This window comes from Betta splendens, chromosome 14, assembly GCF_900634795.4.
Source record: "Betta splendens chromosome 14, fBetSpl5.4, whole genome shotgun sequence".
In the NCBI taxonomy this organism is placed as follows: Eukaryota; Metazoa; Chordata; class Actinopteri; order Anabantiformes; family Osphronemidae; genus Betta; species Betta splendens.
The window spans coordinates 6521203-6536960 of record NC_040894.2 but is presented as its reverse complement, the minus strand read 5'-3'; the positions used below and the strand labels follow the sequence as shown (position 1 = coordinate 6536960).

The 15758-nt window shown below is 42.7% G+C and overlaps 2 protein-coding genes across 2 annotated transcripts; one reads left to right on the top strand and one right to left on the bottom strand.

The window, feature by feature from the left end:
* Positions 1–393: 393 nt before the first annotated feature.
* On the top strand, positions 394–12510 carry rsf1b.1 (remodeling and spacing factor 1b, tandem duplicate 1). Its single transcript, XM_029172776.3, has 16 exons — positions 394–576; positions 1889–1980; positions 2608–2700; positions 2785–2990; positions 3143–3258; positions 3346–6659; positions 6735–7019; positions 7105–7209; positions 7284–7363; positions 7553–7607; positions 7747–7859; positions 8191–8258; positions 8373–8586; positions 8675–8901; positions 8989–9168; positions 9277–12510. The coding sequence occupies exons 1-16, from the start codon at positions 423–425 to the stop codon at positions 9819–9821; spliced, it is 5847 nt and encodes a 1948-aa protein (XP_029028609.1). The 5' UTR covers positions 394–422; the 3' UTR covers positions 9822–12510.
* Positions 12511–12884: 374 nt separating this feature from the next.
* Positions 12885–15739, bottom strand: LOC114869011 (aquaporin-11-like). Its single transcript, XM_029172784.3, has 3 exons — positions 14997–15739; positions 14468–14584; positions 12885–14225 (listed from the first exon to the last, which is right to left on the bottom strand). The coding sequence occupies exons 1-3, from the start codon at positions 15586–15588 to the stop codon at positions 14128–14130; spliced, it is 807 nt and encodes a 268-aa protein (XP_029028617.1). The 5' UTR covers positions 15589–15739; the 3' UTR covers positions 12885–14127.
* Positions 15740–15758: the final 19 nt, after the last annotated feature.

Genomic DNA, 15758 nt, shown 5'->3' with positions numbered 1-15758 from the left:
TTTACACAATAACTTAAGAATTGATTGATATTTTTTCTTTATTGACATTTTCACAAGGTTTGTTAATTCAAATGATAACTTATCAGTGCACACAATGAACAACAAATTCTTTATTCTGACCAACAAGTATGTAAAGTATGCTGCAATATTAATATATTTAAGTAAAATACATAAATATGGATCTTAGTATGAAAATGTATTATCCATTGGTAAAAACAAACTTTTTTTGTTCTGTAAAATAATATTATTCCATTTTATTCTTGAGTACAGTTTTTTTACTTTTATCTTTCATTTTCCTGATCTTCTTCCGCCACTCAGGAAAATCGAATTGCATCGAGAACTCATGCGTATGCCTGTTTTATTTTGGCAACACCGGAAGTACTTGATTTGATTTCGGCTGGCTTTACACTGGTGTGGAAAAGATGGCTGCTTCGGCGGCAACGGCGAGTTCTTCCCCCGGTTTGTGTCCAAATTACGCCGTGATTTGCTCCTTCCTGGAGCGGTACGGAGCGTTGTTGGACTTACCGGAGCTCACTTTTCCTCAGCTGGAGAGATATTTGCAGGACACATCCTCAGGTAGGGCGGAAATCACCCAGCTGCTTACGGGGAGGAGGAGAGACTTCACCGTTGCATTAATGATAATGGTACCGTGCTAACAGGCTAGCAGCTATGTTAGCTAGTTGTGTGTTATTGTGTGGTTTTCTAGCCGTCTTGTTTACTCAAATACAAGTTTACGGCATCTTCGAGCTGTTGTTCGAAATAAAAAAGGTGTCTGGGCATAATGTAGTGTATATCCAGGTCCAAGCTGGCCGAATTTGTCGAGGCTTTTTCTCACTTTTTAGCTTTTGAATTGGGCTTAATTTTTTCCAAGCTGCCTTTATCTGCTGTTGTAACGTACTCGTAACACAACCTAGGCACAACTGTGCGTTGATAACAGTGTTCGTGAGGCAGTGAAGGCGGCAGGAGTTCATGCAACATATCGCAGACTTTGATGCCTTGTCCGTAGAAGTGTCATTGTGCGAGACAGACATGAAAGTGTGCACTTTTATATACAGTTAAAATATTTTGTCATGTAGTGGTCGCTCAGTTATCGTCAAGACGTCGGTAACAAAAAGAACATCCGGTCCATCATTTCAAAGTAAAACTCGTATTGCTTAAAGCGTCGTCGTTTTAGCGGATCATTTGCAAATGTTATCTATGCTATGAATGCTTTGAATGTGTGTTGGAAGTATACAAGTATATGACTGTATTCGCTATTCTGCTTTTTTATTAATTGGCTAATTTTAATATAAATAAGAATCGCCTCGCATGCGTTTCACTTCCGGTTGTGTGGCTAACGGTGCTTGACTTGACAGTTTGTACTCCGTTGCGTAGCTTTACGCAGGCGAGTGTCAACAATGTTCACCTCACTTGCGTTTAATAGTATCACAGTGTGATCAGCACAAACCTGGGTGCAGCGTTTTTACTCCGGACCTCGTCTCATGGACCAGTTATCGTCTAGCATTTTTATTTTAGCATTCTGAACAAACCAGACTCAGCTTTTTAAACTTTAAACTGTAGGGTGATGTGAGGGCACATGGCCACATTGGGATTATCAGACGTTGGAGGCGTTTTTACTCCTTTACTCATGTTTTACGTTAAAATCAGACACCCAGTTTTAGATGTATGTGTTCTGTTTGTTTTTTTTAACGACATCATAGTTTCAATTAGTTCAAAATTGAGCCTTTGAGGAGGACTACACTTTTATATATGTGTGCATTTTGTCAGCTTTCACTATATTAATTTCATTCATTTAATTATTTTTTTTGGACGGTGTAGCTTTGTGTCTTGCAAACTATGCTCCTCTCTGAAATTACCTTCTGACACACTTTGTGTAATCTTTCCTTAGTACCAAAGTTGCTGGTTGATCTTCATGTGAAGTTGCTGAGGAAAATTGGCAAGTCAGTGTCTGCAGACAGGTGGGAGAAGTATCTAGTAAAGGTAACCGCTTGTTTCTATTTTTATTTTACATGAAGCCAACTAAACAAACAAGTTATGAACATTTTAGTACAATTTAGTAGCAAAAACAAAGACTTAAAAGTGCTGCTTTATGTTAAAACTGATTAATCTCTGGCCTGTTATCTTTACAGTATAAGTTTGTATATAAAAGGTGATTGCAACATCAAGGAGTATTAAAAAGTTGTTAGCCTTTAAAAACCAAAAACATGCTCCACATGGCTCCACTGTGGAGGTTTTGGTTTTAGTAATAACATGACAACTTTCAACGATGTTTATTTAGTGTTTTTCTAGTTTCAAACATCTAGCAGTGTTAGAGATGTGACCAGCTTTACAATACTACAATGAAATTTTAAGTCACACATTTCCATTGCATCAGCTGTAACTGTACCGGCATTTTATTTAATGATTGAGCACTTACTTTACACACAGTAATGATTACAATGTACTTGGTTTTCCGAATCAGCTGGGCAATGATGCGTGTGTGTTAGTGTGACAGTGCAGACAGTGGAATACCAAAATTAAAACAAATTAATTTGAACAAAAATATTTTTAGAATTTCATGTTGAATGAATGCAGGCTAACAGTTGTATCTTTGGTCATTCCTTACAGGTATGCCAAGATTTCAACACAACATGGGCGTGGGAACTCGAGGAAAAGGGATACAAGGAACTATCAGTGGAGTGCAAGACGGGGATACTTAAAGTAAGTTTTTGTTTTTAATAAATGGTTTATTATAAGACATGTGATAGCTTTGGTGATTTGTGAAACATTCTGTTGTTTCTCCAGTATTTGTGTGAGTGTCAGTTTGATGAAAATGTGAAGTTCAAAACTGCCATCAATGAAGAGGATCCAGATAAAATGCGTCTGCAGCCGATTGGCAGGGACAAAGACGGTCAGATGTACTGGTTTCAGCTGGACCAAGACAATAATGTGCGTGTTTATCTGGAGGAGCAGGATGATTTAGATGGGTCATCATGGAAGTGCATCGTCAGGTAAACACACAAATCCTAGTGTTAGTGAGAACATATGCTGCAGGCACTGGGAAATTAAATTTCCATGCTAATGATTTGTATAAAAAGCAGTACACTGTTGTATTTACTCTGCAAATGGAGCGATAACATTCATCAACACCTTTTCTCTGCAGAGATAGAAACGACTTGGCCGAGGTTGTGGCATTGTTGAAGACACAAATTGACCCTGAACTGTTGAAACGGGAAGAGCTAAAACAGCAAAGCAAACCAGGCGGTGAAGAGAATAAAGGTAAAGCTTCCTCTAAACAGTTTTCTATTAATCGGGTGGCATATTGTCATGTTTTTAATGTTTTTTTTCTTCATAATTGCATTATAGATGACGTTAGAAAGTCAGATGACACGTCAGATGAAGACAGCAAGGACTCCACTAAGCCTGCCAACACACTTTTGCCAAAGACCGAGGACAAGGAAAAGGAAACACAGAAAGACGACTTGAAATCAGAAACAGAAATTCATTCAGAAAATACCACAAAGGCTCATAACATTAAAGAAGAGCCGGTTGAGGTGTCTGAAGGTCCGTGTTTATCAGTAAAGTCAGAAAGAAACGAGGAGGTCAAGAGGAGCACTGCAGAAGACATCCAGCAGACTATTAAAAATGACCAGCAGGCCAAAATCCCTTTAAAAAAAAGAGGAATGAAGTTTAGTGAAGACTTTGAAAAAAGTAGCAGCATTACAGTTCAAAATCCATCTGTTACTCAGGTAAGGGAAACTTTGAATTCTGACACAATTCCCGAACAGACAAAGACTGCACTAAATGATCATGTTAATGGTGAAATCCAGCCTGAATTAGTTAAAGATTTTCAGAGTCGGTTAAGTGACCCGTTAAAAGACTCCAGCACCTACAAACAGCAGAATACTGAATCAGCAACAGGTAAATTTGCAGTTGGCAGAGGAAATGAATCACTGTCCGCAGATAAAAAAGACAGAGATGAGAGCACAGAAGTGGTCCGATCATATCAGGCTGACCTGGACAAGAAAGACGCACAGGCAGAAAAAGAGACTACAGAATCAGCAAAGAGGGACGCACACGATTCTGCTTCATCACCAACAGCAGAGTCAACACCCTCACTCAAAGATGTTAATAATGCAGACACACAGAAATCTTCTAATCATGAAAAGCGTGAATCCACAATGGAAAAACTGGCAGACAGAGAGGAGACTTGTACTGAAGACAAGACAACTTCATCAAAGGTAACTGATAAAACATTAACGATCGATCAGTCGGGCAACTCACAATTAAACCATGAAGCTAAACCCAAAGAAACAGAAACAAGGGACGCGGAGGAAAAACCAGACCCCGTAGACATGGACACATCAGAGTCAAATCAGATAGAGAAAACTATTACATCTTCTGCATCAGACATGAAGGAAGCAGACTTGGATAAAATTAAAATATCTGGATCAGACGTAAAGGATTCAAAAGTGGTAGAAACTAAGGCAACATCTGTATCTGACGTAAAGGATTCAAACATAGAACAAACTAAGACATCATCTGTGTCTGACGTAAAGGATTTAAACATGGAAGAATCAAAGACATCTGTATCGGACATAAAGAAAGTCAACGTGGATGAAAGTAAAACATCTGTATCTGACGTAAAGGATTTAAACATGGAAGAATCGAAGACATCATCTGTATTGGACATAAAGAAAGTCAATGTGGATGAAAGTAAAACATCTGTATCTGATGTAAAGGATTTAAACATGGAAGAATCGAAGACATCATCTGTATCGGACATAAAGAAAGTCAATGTGGATGAAAGTAAAACATCTGTATCTGACGTAAAGGATTTAAACATGGAAGAATCGAAGACATCATCTGTATCAGACATAAAGAAAGTCAACGTGGATGAAAGTAAAACATCTGAATCGGACGTAAAGGATTCAAAAGTGGAAGAAACTAAGACGACAGCTGTATCTGACGTAAAGGATTCAAATGTAGAACAAACTAAGACATCAACAGTATCGGACATAAAGAAAGTCAACGTGGATGAAAGTAAATCATCTGAATCGGACGTAAAGGATTCAAATGTAGAACAAACTAAGACATCATCTGTATCGGACGTAAAGGATTTTAACGTGAAAGAATCAAAGACATCATTTGTATTGGAAAAAAAGAAAGCCAACGTGGACAAAGCTAAAACATCTAGATCGGACGTAAAGTTTTCAAGCGTGGAGAAAACCAAGACGTCTGTATCGGAAACAAAGCAGGCAGATGTGATTGAAACAGGCGCAAAACCTATGGAAATATCTGAAATAAATGTAGAGAAATCCAATAACTCGCAAGAGAAGGAAGTAGACAATAACACAAAAACTGAATCTGTAGCCACAGATCCTGAGAAGAAAACTGATCTTTCTGAAAACACTGCATCACCACCTGTCACCAAACTGACAGAAACGCTAAAAGATGGTGAGAACACAGACACCCAAAAAGTTACTCAATGTTCTCCTGCTAATAAAAACGCAGGCGACTTAATAATCACTGATGAATCAAAGGAACTTTCCAACACTAAGGAGGCACTGGAGCTTTCTCCTATTGAAGAGGTGAATAAATCTGAGTCGTGTAAACCTGCTGAGAAGCAGTGTAACATCAAAGATGAAGAGATCACGCCGAAGGAAAACAGCGAGCCCTCTGGGAGTGATACTGAAAAGACAGGAAATACTGACCGGACAGAGAAGCCTGAAGACACGACAACGTCTGTCAACAGCGAAGACGCCGCAATACATGATGTTACCAAGATGAGTGACTCTGTGTCTAGCCTGTCGGAAGTAGAGGCAGTGGCCGTTAAACAGGATCTGACAACGGCACAAGAGGATGACAAAATGGAGACGAACTGTGCTGCACATGAAACATCTGAAGAAAAAGCCAAACCATCTAGTCCTGTTGAAAAGACGGAGGTCTCTGGAAAATCTGACCAAAAAGAAGAAAAGCAAGACCAAACTGAGGTTGAGAATACATCATCAGAAAGTAAAAAAGACCCCGATAATGAAAAACCTCAAAAAGTCAACGAGGAACAGCTATGTGGAGATAAAGACACTGCTGAGGATCCCACAACAGATAAACCCTCAATTACTGATCAAACAAAGGAAGAGGAACATAAAAATGGTGAAACCTCCATGGAAATAGACGAGTCTGCTCATGAAAATGTGAGCAAGGATTCTGAGGCCAAGTCCTCGGGTGAACCTGAGAAACCAGACCGTCCAAGCAAAGAACCAGAGGCCGATAAGAGCACCGACGAGGAAAGTAAGAGCAAAAGTGGCGAACAGGAGAAACAGGCGACAAATAGGGATCGATCAGACATTCGGGTTGTTGGCAGTCGTCAGAGAATTAGGCTCCCGGCCCATCGAAGGAAAGCAGAACTCCTGAGGGAGGAGAGACAAGGGGATTCAGAGTCCGATACAAACGTGGGCAGGTCTCTTCGGAGGTCGCCGAGGATCTCTAGGCCGACACCAAAGGCGGTGGAGGTCCATGACAAGAAGAGTGAGAAACCGCAGGCTCCACCAGCTGAGAAGGACGAGAAAGACAAAGAAGAGAAGGAGGACGAGGAGGAGGACGAGGAGGTGCTGGTGAAGGCTGTTCAAAAGAAACCCAGAGAGAAAAAGCCGGATCAAGAGGGCCAGCCCAAACCCAAGGTAAGGGTCCGACTGCATGAGTTAGTTGTGTTAAGTCACAAGCTTTGGTTGATGAATGGTTCTGTTCTGTTTCAGGGACGAAAGAGACGGAAGATTCGCTGGTCGAACACACGAACGCGCCGCAAAAAGAAAAGTTCCGAAGACGAGGACGGCAACAGCGACGAGGAGTCTAGCGAGGAGGAGGAGGAGACGGAGGAAGAGGACGACAGCGATGAAGACTACAAGGTCGAGCGGAGCCGCAAGAGGCGGAATCGGAACCGAGAGAGACGAAGCTCGGACTCGTCCACGTCTTCAGACGATGACCTACCTCCAAACGATGACCCCTGCAAACACTGTGGTCTTCCAAATCATCCTGAGCTGGTGAGTACGAGGAATCATGTAATATGAGCAGCAGCTCCTCGAACTTTACAAAGTTTGTTTAATCCGCACCTTTTTTATTTTTTAGATCTTACTGTGTGATTCGTGTGACAACGGATACCACACAGCCTGCCTGAGGCCTCCCCTCATGATCATCCCTGATGGAGAATGGTTCTGTCCACCCTGTCAACATGTACGGACCAGCCAGAACTTAAACATCTCAAAAGGCTACACGTCATATTAATAATAATTTCTTCCCCTTTGTAGAAGCAGCTCTGTGACAAACTAGAAGAGCAGCTACAGAACCTCGACGCTGCTCTGAAAAAGAAGGAGCGAGCTGAGAGGAGGTGAGACATTTTCCACTTCTGCTGTTGATCATAGATGTGTTCACAAGGGCCACGTTTCAGGAGAAACTGTTGGTGACGACTAAGCAGCAAATGATCTGTCAGACATTGTGTTGTTTGTAGGTTTTGAACTACATGTTGTTAGTGTTATCACATGAGATGACCTTTCCTGTTGTGTGATATTTCCTACAGAAAAGAGCGTCTCATTTACGTTGGCATCAGTCTTGAAAACATCATCACGCCCACGGTGAGTACGAAATGTGCCAGTAGAGTTTAGAGTTGAGCCACAAAAGCCTTGACCAAGTTTTACTATACTACTTCACCACTATACTTCACTATACTACTGTTAAAAACGAACAACTGTCACTGTTACTACATCCATGCAGGTGGAAGCAGAGGAGGAGAAGCCTGAGATCATAATTAAAGAGAAGAAAGAAGTGAAGCGGAGTAAGAGCTGGGGTCGAAGGTCAACAAGAGCAAAGAAAACCATCAGCTACAGGTTTGAACGTGTGCTAAGCTTTAAAAAATGGTTATGTTACAGAAGTGAAGAAGGTACATGTGTGCGTCCATGTGTTCTAAAACCAGCAGCAAGTTCTGTTGAATTGTTCTAGTAACCAGTGCTTTTTAAAACTGTCTTTTCATCTCACTTGGAACTGATTCAGATGCAGTTACTTTTGGCAGAGCAGATTTTGGACAGGTTTTAGTGCAGGTGGCACAAAATAAATTGAGCAAAAACTTGATGAACTCTACGGCTTCAATGTGATCAGCAGAGCATAAAATAAGACTCTTGTTTGTGCTGTGTTTTTCTTTTTTTTTTTTTTTTTTTGCAGATTTGATGAATTCGACGAAGCAATCGAGGAGGCCATCGAGGAAGACATCAAAGAAGCAGAGGGCGGCGGTAGGAAGACTCGTTCCTAGTCTGATACTGAAAACTGTGTCCTCATATATGGGTGTCAAGCTTGTGTCATAAAAACCAAAGTAAACCACTCCTTTACTGTCATATTATCAAAAGGAGCCGGTCGGGGTAAGGACATGGCCAACATCACAGGCCACAGAGGAAAGGATATATCCACCATCCTTCAAGCAGAGGAGGGGAAGGAGAACGGCCGGCCTGCGCGGCCCACTGCTGCTCAGCGCAGAAAGAAACGCAGGCGACTCAATGACCTGGACAGCGACAGCACCGTGGACGAGGAGGAAAGTGAAGAAGAGTTTTGCCTCAGCGAAAGGTAAGAATGAATGCAGCTATGAAGGATGGGGGAACCTAATATTTAAAAGGTAATTCACCTTTATGCCTTTGTTTTCCCGTGGCTACAGCTCAGAGGAAGAATTTGTTGTATCGGACAATGAATCGGAGGCTGAAGTTGAGGTGGGGTCCAATGACAGCGACTTTGGCAGCAACGGCAGCAGTAGGCATCACGCTCCTTCACGGAGCAGGAAGCCGCTACAGCAACGACGCAGCTCCAGAAAGCGACGAAGACCAAGAGGATACTCAGACGATGAGGAAGAAGAGTCGGATGAGGACGATGAAGAAGATGAAATAGGTATTCAGATCATAATGTAGATGTTTAGTCGTCAGTGTAAAACCCGACGCTGTCATTTATGACCTGATCTTGTGTCTGTGTGTCCAGCGACCGAAGGCTCCAGCGAGTTCAGCGACAGTGATCTTGACATGAGTCGGCGACGGTCTCGACGCAGTCAAAAGAAGCAGGTGAACTACTGCGAGACGTCGGAGTCTGAAGGCTCTCAGGCAGAAACCAACCGGCCCAAAATGAAACACCGACGCCTGCAAGAAAGCTCAGACAGCGACGGTCAGTCAGAAACTCACGCACCCAACTGTTCATTTAACGGCATGTGTTTCAGTATGTTATATATTTACAGGAGGCCAATGTTTCTTTCCTTTTGTCTTCTTCTTTCAGCGAGTTTCTCCAGAGACTCAGAGGAAGAGTCGAGGGTGAAGAAGAGAGTGTATTCCTCAGAAGAAGACTCGCGGCATCGTCGCAGACGGCTGGCGCTGAAACGCAGGAGAGCATCTGAAGACGACGACTCGGACGACGACTCGGACGACTCGTCTTCGGAGGAGGACCGTCCCATCCGCAAACGGGTGAACCGCATCGACTCGGACGACGACGATGAGGAGGAGGAGCCAAAACCCAAGGACAAGAAAGCAGAGGAGGAGTCAAAGGGAACAAACCCATTGGACTGCAATCTAGCAGAGCTGCCACCCACCAACGGACAGAACCCTATAAAGAGCCTCGAGGGCCTCATCACCCGCCCCCCGGCCACCGCTCCGGACTTGATCCCACATCTGGAGCCATCCAAAAACATCACAACAACACCAGCCACTGCTATAGCACCAAATGGTCTGGTGGGCCAGGAAATGGCAGCACAGGATGACGACGAAGATGACCTGTTAGGAGTCACAGACCTAGTGGACTACGTCTGCAATAACGAACAATTGTAAAAACAAATGGTGTACTGTTCATTTTTTGTTGTATTTTTATATTGCTTAACTTTATTATTTCCTCCCCCACAACACTTCTTTGTTGTGCATTTTTACTTGTGTCATCAGGAGCTTGATACTGAACAGTCTCTGCTACAGCAGGAACTGGATCTCAGTTACCGGACTGTAGCTGTCCCTATGGGACTGCAAAACAATGAATAAGGGCACCAACCGATCAAGCCTCCATTTGGTAATAATAATGTCACCTGCAGATCATCCAGATCCACTCAAACATGAAATCTGCCTTTTCTTAAAAAATGTGTCATTTCTCTTGTTGCACTTTTTTAACCTAATCAAAAATATTTAAATTTTGTTCTGGTACTCATCTACATAGAGGGAGAATTGGCACTGAAATCATGTACTCTTTAGAAAATAAACGAATACGTAGGTTAAGGCTAAATCACTGGGACCATAGTTGATTTAAATTAATTTGCAGATTATCAAAACCGAAAATTGATGAGTCCGAGTAACTGACATTTTTTAAATACAGAGTTTGACGAGAAGATATGAACCGCCCGTCCGTTAAGTGGTTGCATCTTGCCTTGGGACAAAGAATGATGTAGTATTCTGACATATTATATCTATCTGCTACTCACACCGAGCAACAGATGGATGTAACTTGTCAGTGTGTGTGAGTGTGTGAGTGTGTGTGTGAGTGTGTGTGTGAGTGTGAGTGTGAGTGTGTGTGTGTGAGTTTTCCCCTTAATGCTAAGCTCCCAAGCGTCCGGATAAAATCCTATACTTCATAGAGACGCACTGTGGCAGCCATTGAACTGTCAGAGAGCTTCTATTAGAAAATGCCAAACCTGTATTTTTAAGCAGAAAGCTTCATGTCGGGTACATTTGAGTCACGTATTTGATAAGCTAACGCACACACACCACAGCTGGGACACTGTGCTGTGTTGTAGGTTGTTCACCGTTTTCACCCTCGATGTCACACGTATAAATTCAACCCCTGCATCCGATGAAGGTGTGAATGTATATATGTGATGGACTAGTTGACCAACCTTCATTTGTCAGCCCTTAACCTTGAAGTTTTGTTTAATGATAGATTAGCCTTTTTATATATTGTATACATATATCTTATCTGCATTTGCTGCCATCAGTATCGGTAATAAATTCCCAGTTTTTGTCTGTTTGGGGAAACAGATTCCGAAGTAAAACTTGCTTGTCCCTCCTAATTGTGAGATCTAGTGTAGATGCCTCATATAAAGTTTATATTACATTTTGTGATTTTTTTTTTTTTAAAGTACTTTTTGTATATCTAAATATTTGTTGTTGTCTCTATAAGTGAATTGTAAAGTGTCTTTTCTTTGTACATTGTTCTTCATAGAAGGTTCAAAAACCTGCAGATCTAAGGTTTTTATCAACTAAAATAACACTTAGCTCTGAAACGCCCCTCTTTTTATTTTTGAAATTTAATTTCTTCCCCCGGATCTTCCTGCATTAAACAACAAACCTATTTCATCTTAATCGTTCTCTTTTTAAGATCCTGCGTTGTCGTTTGGGTCAGGTTGCAATAAAGTACCAACCTTTAAGACCTCAACACAGATCGTCACCGATTACGGATATCATGTTTGAATATTTTGTGTTGAACTGTCAGGAGGCAGTTTTGAGCAGCCGGAGTCGGGGAACGGACAGAATGAGTAAAACAAACCAATGACTTCACTGACCTCTGCTGGAACCAGTCTGTGTATATCTGTAGTTTTTGCTGTAATATATTTAGAGGCATTTTTTAAATCATGGAAAAATATATTGGGCAATTCTTTTGGGATTGCATGAGTTTCTAATCATTTTCTTTTGTAGGGAAGTAATATTGGCACAACTATTTGTTTTGTAACCAAACCTGAAAACTTTGGCATGTTTTAAGGATGTTATCTCCTGACCTGTTGTGAGGCAGATACCGGGATATTTCATCATTTGCAGTGATGAGTGGTCGGCGCTAACTGACCTGCAAGTAAAGGGCAAGTTATTGTAGGAAGTAATATAGGGTGTGGCAGAGAGGAAATGAGGCCTGTTTGTAAGATATTTTGTAAATTAAGTCTCAGCATGGTCTTCAGAGGATAAACCACTCTATTTATCATTTTACCGTTTTGATACTGACAATGGCCAAAACACGACTTCCAAGACAAAACCTGTATGTGCTGCTTGCAGCGCACACAACACAGGCTTCTATACACAATATTTAGCTATTAGATTAGTTGGACAGAATATAGAAAATCTAATTCTACAAATGTAATAGAAGTGTGTGTTCTGGTGGGTTGAGTCAGTACCGGAATGTTGATGTCTGTGTGTTGTATGTAACGTTGTTTAATATTCTCCACGGGGATGAGGAGAATGTTCTAATATGTATCTCGCGGTTATGAAATAACCAGTAGCAAGGAACGTAAAGGAGCAGAGGCAAACACACAAGGAGGCAAATTATGGGATGGGGGTGGGGCATCGGTGCCAATGACTGAAGTGTTAACAGAGTTTCCTATTTACCTCATGATGAATCTGGGAGGGAAGTCACCCTGTCCACTGTGTACAGATCCTAGTAGACCGGTCGTTGGTGTTACTGTCTGCTCCTTACATTTTTGTTAACTTCATTGTTATTTCTTATAAATCTGATCTTGTACATTTGTCATAATAAAATTGCTTTTAAGCCTCATATCTCCCGTAACTTGATGGACTCTTATGATAAATTTATGCTATAATAGGAACTATAGAAGATATAGATCCGTTCATATCAATTAAATCTTGTGGTGGTGATATTATCCTGACGTTTTTAAACTCTTTCATACTTCATTTTATGTACAGAGTCACGAGCATGGACTAAATTCCAGTTAAAAGCTGCCCAAACGGGACGTTTGGATAACCCCAAAAAGAAAACACTCATGAAATCTTGCATTGCACAATGTGACCTTTGTGCCCTTTGCTGCCCCTTGCTGTGCTGCGTGACTCAGCCCCATAGTAAACAACAGCCCCACTGTCCATCCTGCAGCATTTATACGAACACGTGAACAACATATGACAAACACGAGAAAAGTTGTCCGATATTTTAATCAAAATATTATGAAATATAATATGTCAAAGTAAATGACATCACTAAACCAAAATGATGTACATTTAAGTGTCAGACAACGGAGATGTGTCTGATAAATAGTACATTCTTAAGATGCAGGTGTGTTACTGTAAAAACAGATTTTAATGAAATCTGCATTTGGTCATTTAAAATTAAGAGCAATCAACACCAGAAACAGAGTCTCTGGTTTTCTCATCTTAGTTATTGCATAAAATACATTTTAAAAGGATTAGTGACAAATTATTACAAACAGGGAAACTAAATGAGATTAAGACAAAACAAATATTCCAGTTGTTGTGCTGTTTGCTTTCTCTTTCAATTCCCTGTGCTTCAGAATGGTTTTCATATTAGACGGCCCCGCTGAGTCACTGATTATGTCACCCGGTCATTTATCTGAAGCGGTTCGTCTGTTTTATGTGCTAATCATTTCCTAGAAGTGTCTTCTGAACCACGTTGTCAGTTTGTTGACACACCTTTCAAGATATTCATTGAAACATGACGCTGGCAGTTCTACCAAAGGGGAAAATAACACTGCTACCTGCATGTTAACCACCTTGGTCCCTCGTGTTTTCCACATGCTCTGCTCCTGTTTGGTTTCTGGTAAATTGGTGGTGACAGCAGTAAGTGAAAGCTGTTCATCTTACACAGTTCATACATATTATTTGGCAAAGTCCCTACTCATAGGTCATATCTGCAGTTCACTTTCCATATTTATATCTAATTAAAATGAGAAAATTATTTACAGACATTATGTCTCATTCATTACAAATTACTAAACAAGCTGAGTAGCGTCTAGTTTTCTTACAATCTTTAGTTTGTATTAATAAACAAATGCATTCCTTCATTCATATATAAATACAGTCGCTAAATTAGGGTCTGACGTTTGATCTTCTCACTGTTTAATTACTGGCTTATGCTTCCAGCTAGTTGCTATAATTAGGCTGCAGCCTGTTGAGAAGACATTGTTCAGGCACATCAGTGTTGTGGGTATTTCCTGAGTTTCATTCTTACAAATGACTGCTCAGTCTTTGTGCTTTTCACAGTTTGTTCACTTGTATCACGGGACACGTACAAGTCACGCCTGGACTTTCTGTGTGTGCCAGTAACAATAAAAGTTAGTAATACTGGTGTTCTGCGCACACCACACGCGGAATCATCTGCTTAGAAACCTCATCACACCAACTTGGGGCGATTCGAGCACTGCTACTGGGTTTTCTGCTTCTGGACGTCCAAACCGATGGTGCTTTTTCCAGACAGGAAAGGGATGATCTTCTCAAACAGCACAATACAGCTCACTACACCTGGGAACACAGGAGGTCACCGTGATGTGATGCAGAGACAGCAGGGCGAAACATTGAACCCATATAGCGGTAACCTAACATTTTCCACATTTTATAAGAAACCCGGTGGAAAACGAGACTGGACCGTCTCTCAGCTGATCCTGTGTTTCGTTACAGTCTCACAGGAGGGCTGTGGTTCCGCATTTGCTCTGGTTCCCAGGCGTTCTCAGCGTGGTTATGGATCTGCCCCCGCGGGTCCTTACCTAGAAGTGGTCCGAGCCAGTATATGAAGGCGTACTCCATGTACGTGTGGCCGCTGCAGGGGAACTGGATGGAGAAGGCCAGGACGGGGTTGAAAACCGCTCCTGAGACGCGTCCACCTGCACAAAAGAAAGAAAGAAACGGGATTAGATCCCAGATTCCAATGTGGTGCAACTGTAAAATACAAGTTTACAATGGCAGTGGCTCAACATGAACAGAAACTGTGCACCCACTTATTTTAGTATCAAAGACCAGGTGACACACAGTGGCATGGATTAGTTCCAACCGTCCATGGATCAGTGTGATCACTGATGGTCACTGGGATCTGGTTTTATCACTTTAATCACACAACCCATCAGAGAGTAAAAAGTTCTGACCATGACCTCTAATGACCCCCAGTTGCCCTCAGACACAAACAAACATCTCTAATGACGACATATATTACATATTACTTATTACGTTATATATTTTTAACTTTTGTCATATCAAAGCCGTTTTGAGGACACATTTAGTTTTAACTCGTTAACTCGCCTGCGTAAACCAGAGCGGTGATGAGAGCAGCGACGCAGTGAACCCGGAGCTTCGGGTCCACTTTGCGGATGTGCAGCACCGCAGCCTGGAAGGCGAAGGCGCAGGCCAGCTCCGCGGCCGCGGCCTCCAGCACCGTCCCGCCGAGGGGGTCGAAGCACCTGAACCCGAACCTCTGGTGCCGCTGGTGGACGTCGGACAGGGCCAGCGACCACGCGGCGGCCGCGAAGAGCTGCGCGGCGACCGCGGCTGCGAACTGACAGGCGACGACCCCCGCCGCCGCGCGGCGCGCGCCGCTCCCGCGGAAAACGCGCTCCGCGGCTCCGATGGGATTAACCGTCGCTTCGCGGAAAGTTGAGAGGTGGACGACCGTCATGGTGTAGGTGAGCAGCAGGCTGGCGGCCGGCTCCAGCCGCGCCGTTTCGCCCAGCAGTTTGAGTTCGTGGGTGCAGGCGCAGAGCTGGAAGGTGGACGCCGCTTCCAGCAGGTAAATCCACGCCGCTCCCGGGAAAAGACGCGCGGCCGTGCGGCGGATCGCCTCGCTGAGCAGCACGGCGGCTCCCAGCACCCCCAGCGAGACCCACAGGTCAGTCATGTCCGGTTCCCGCGAGTCAGATCGACGGGTTAACCTCGGAGCACACTCCTGGACTCCGGAGGGGGGACACTAGAGTTGCGCCAGGTTACTTTGCTTCCCTGCTTGCAGTCGAGCCACGCTGCCGCTGCTCCACCGCAGCCGCGTCAAAACGCGCACCATGAAACCGGAAG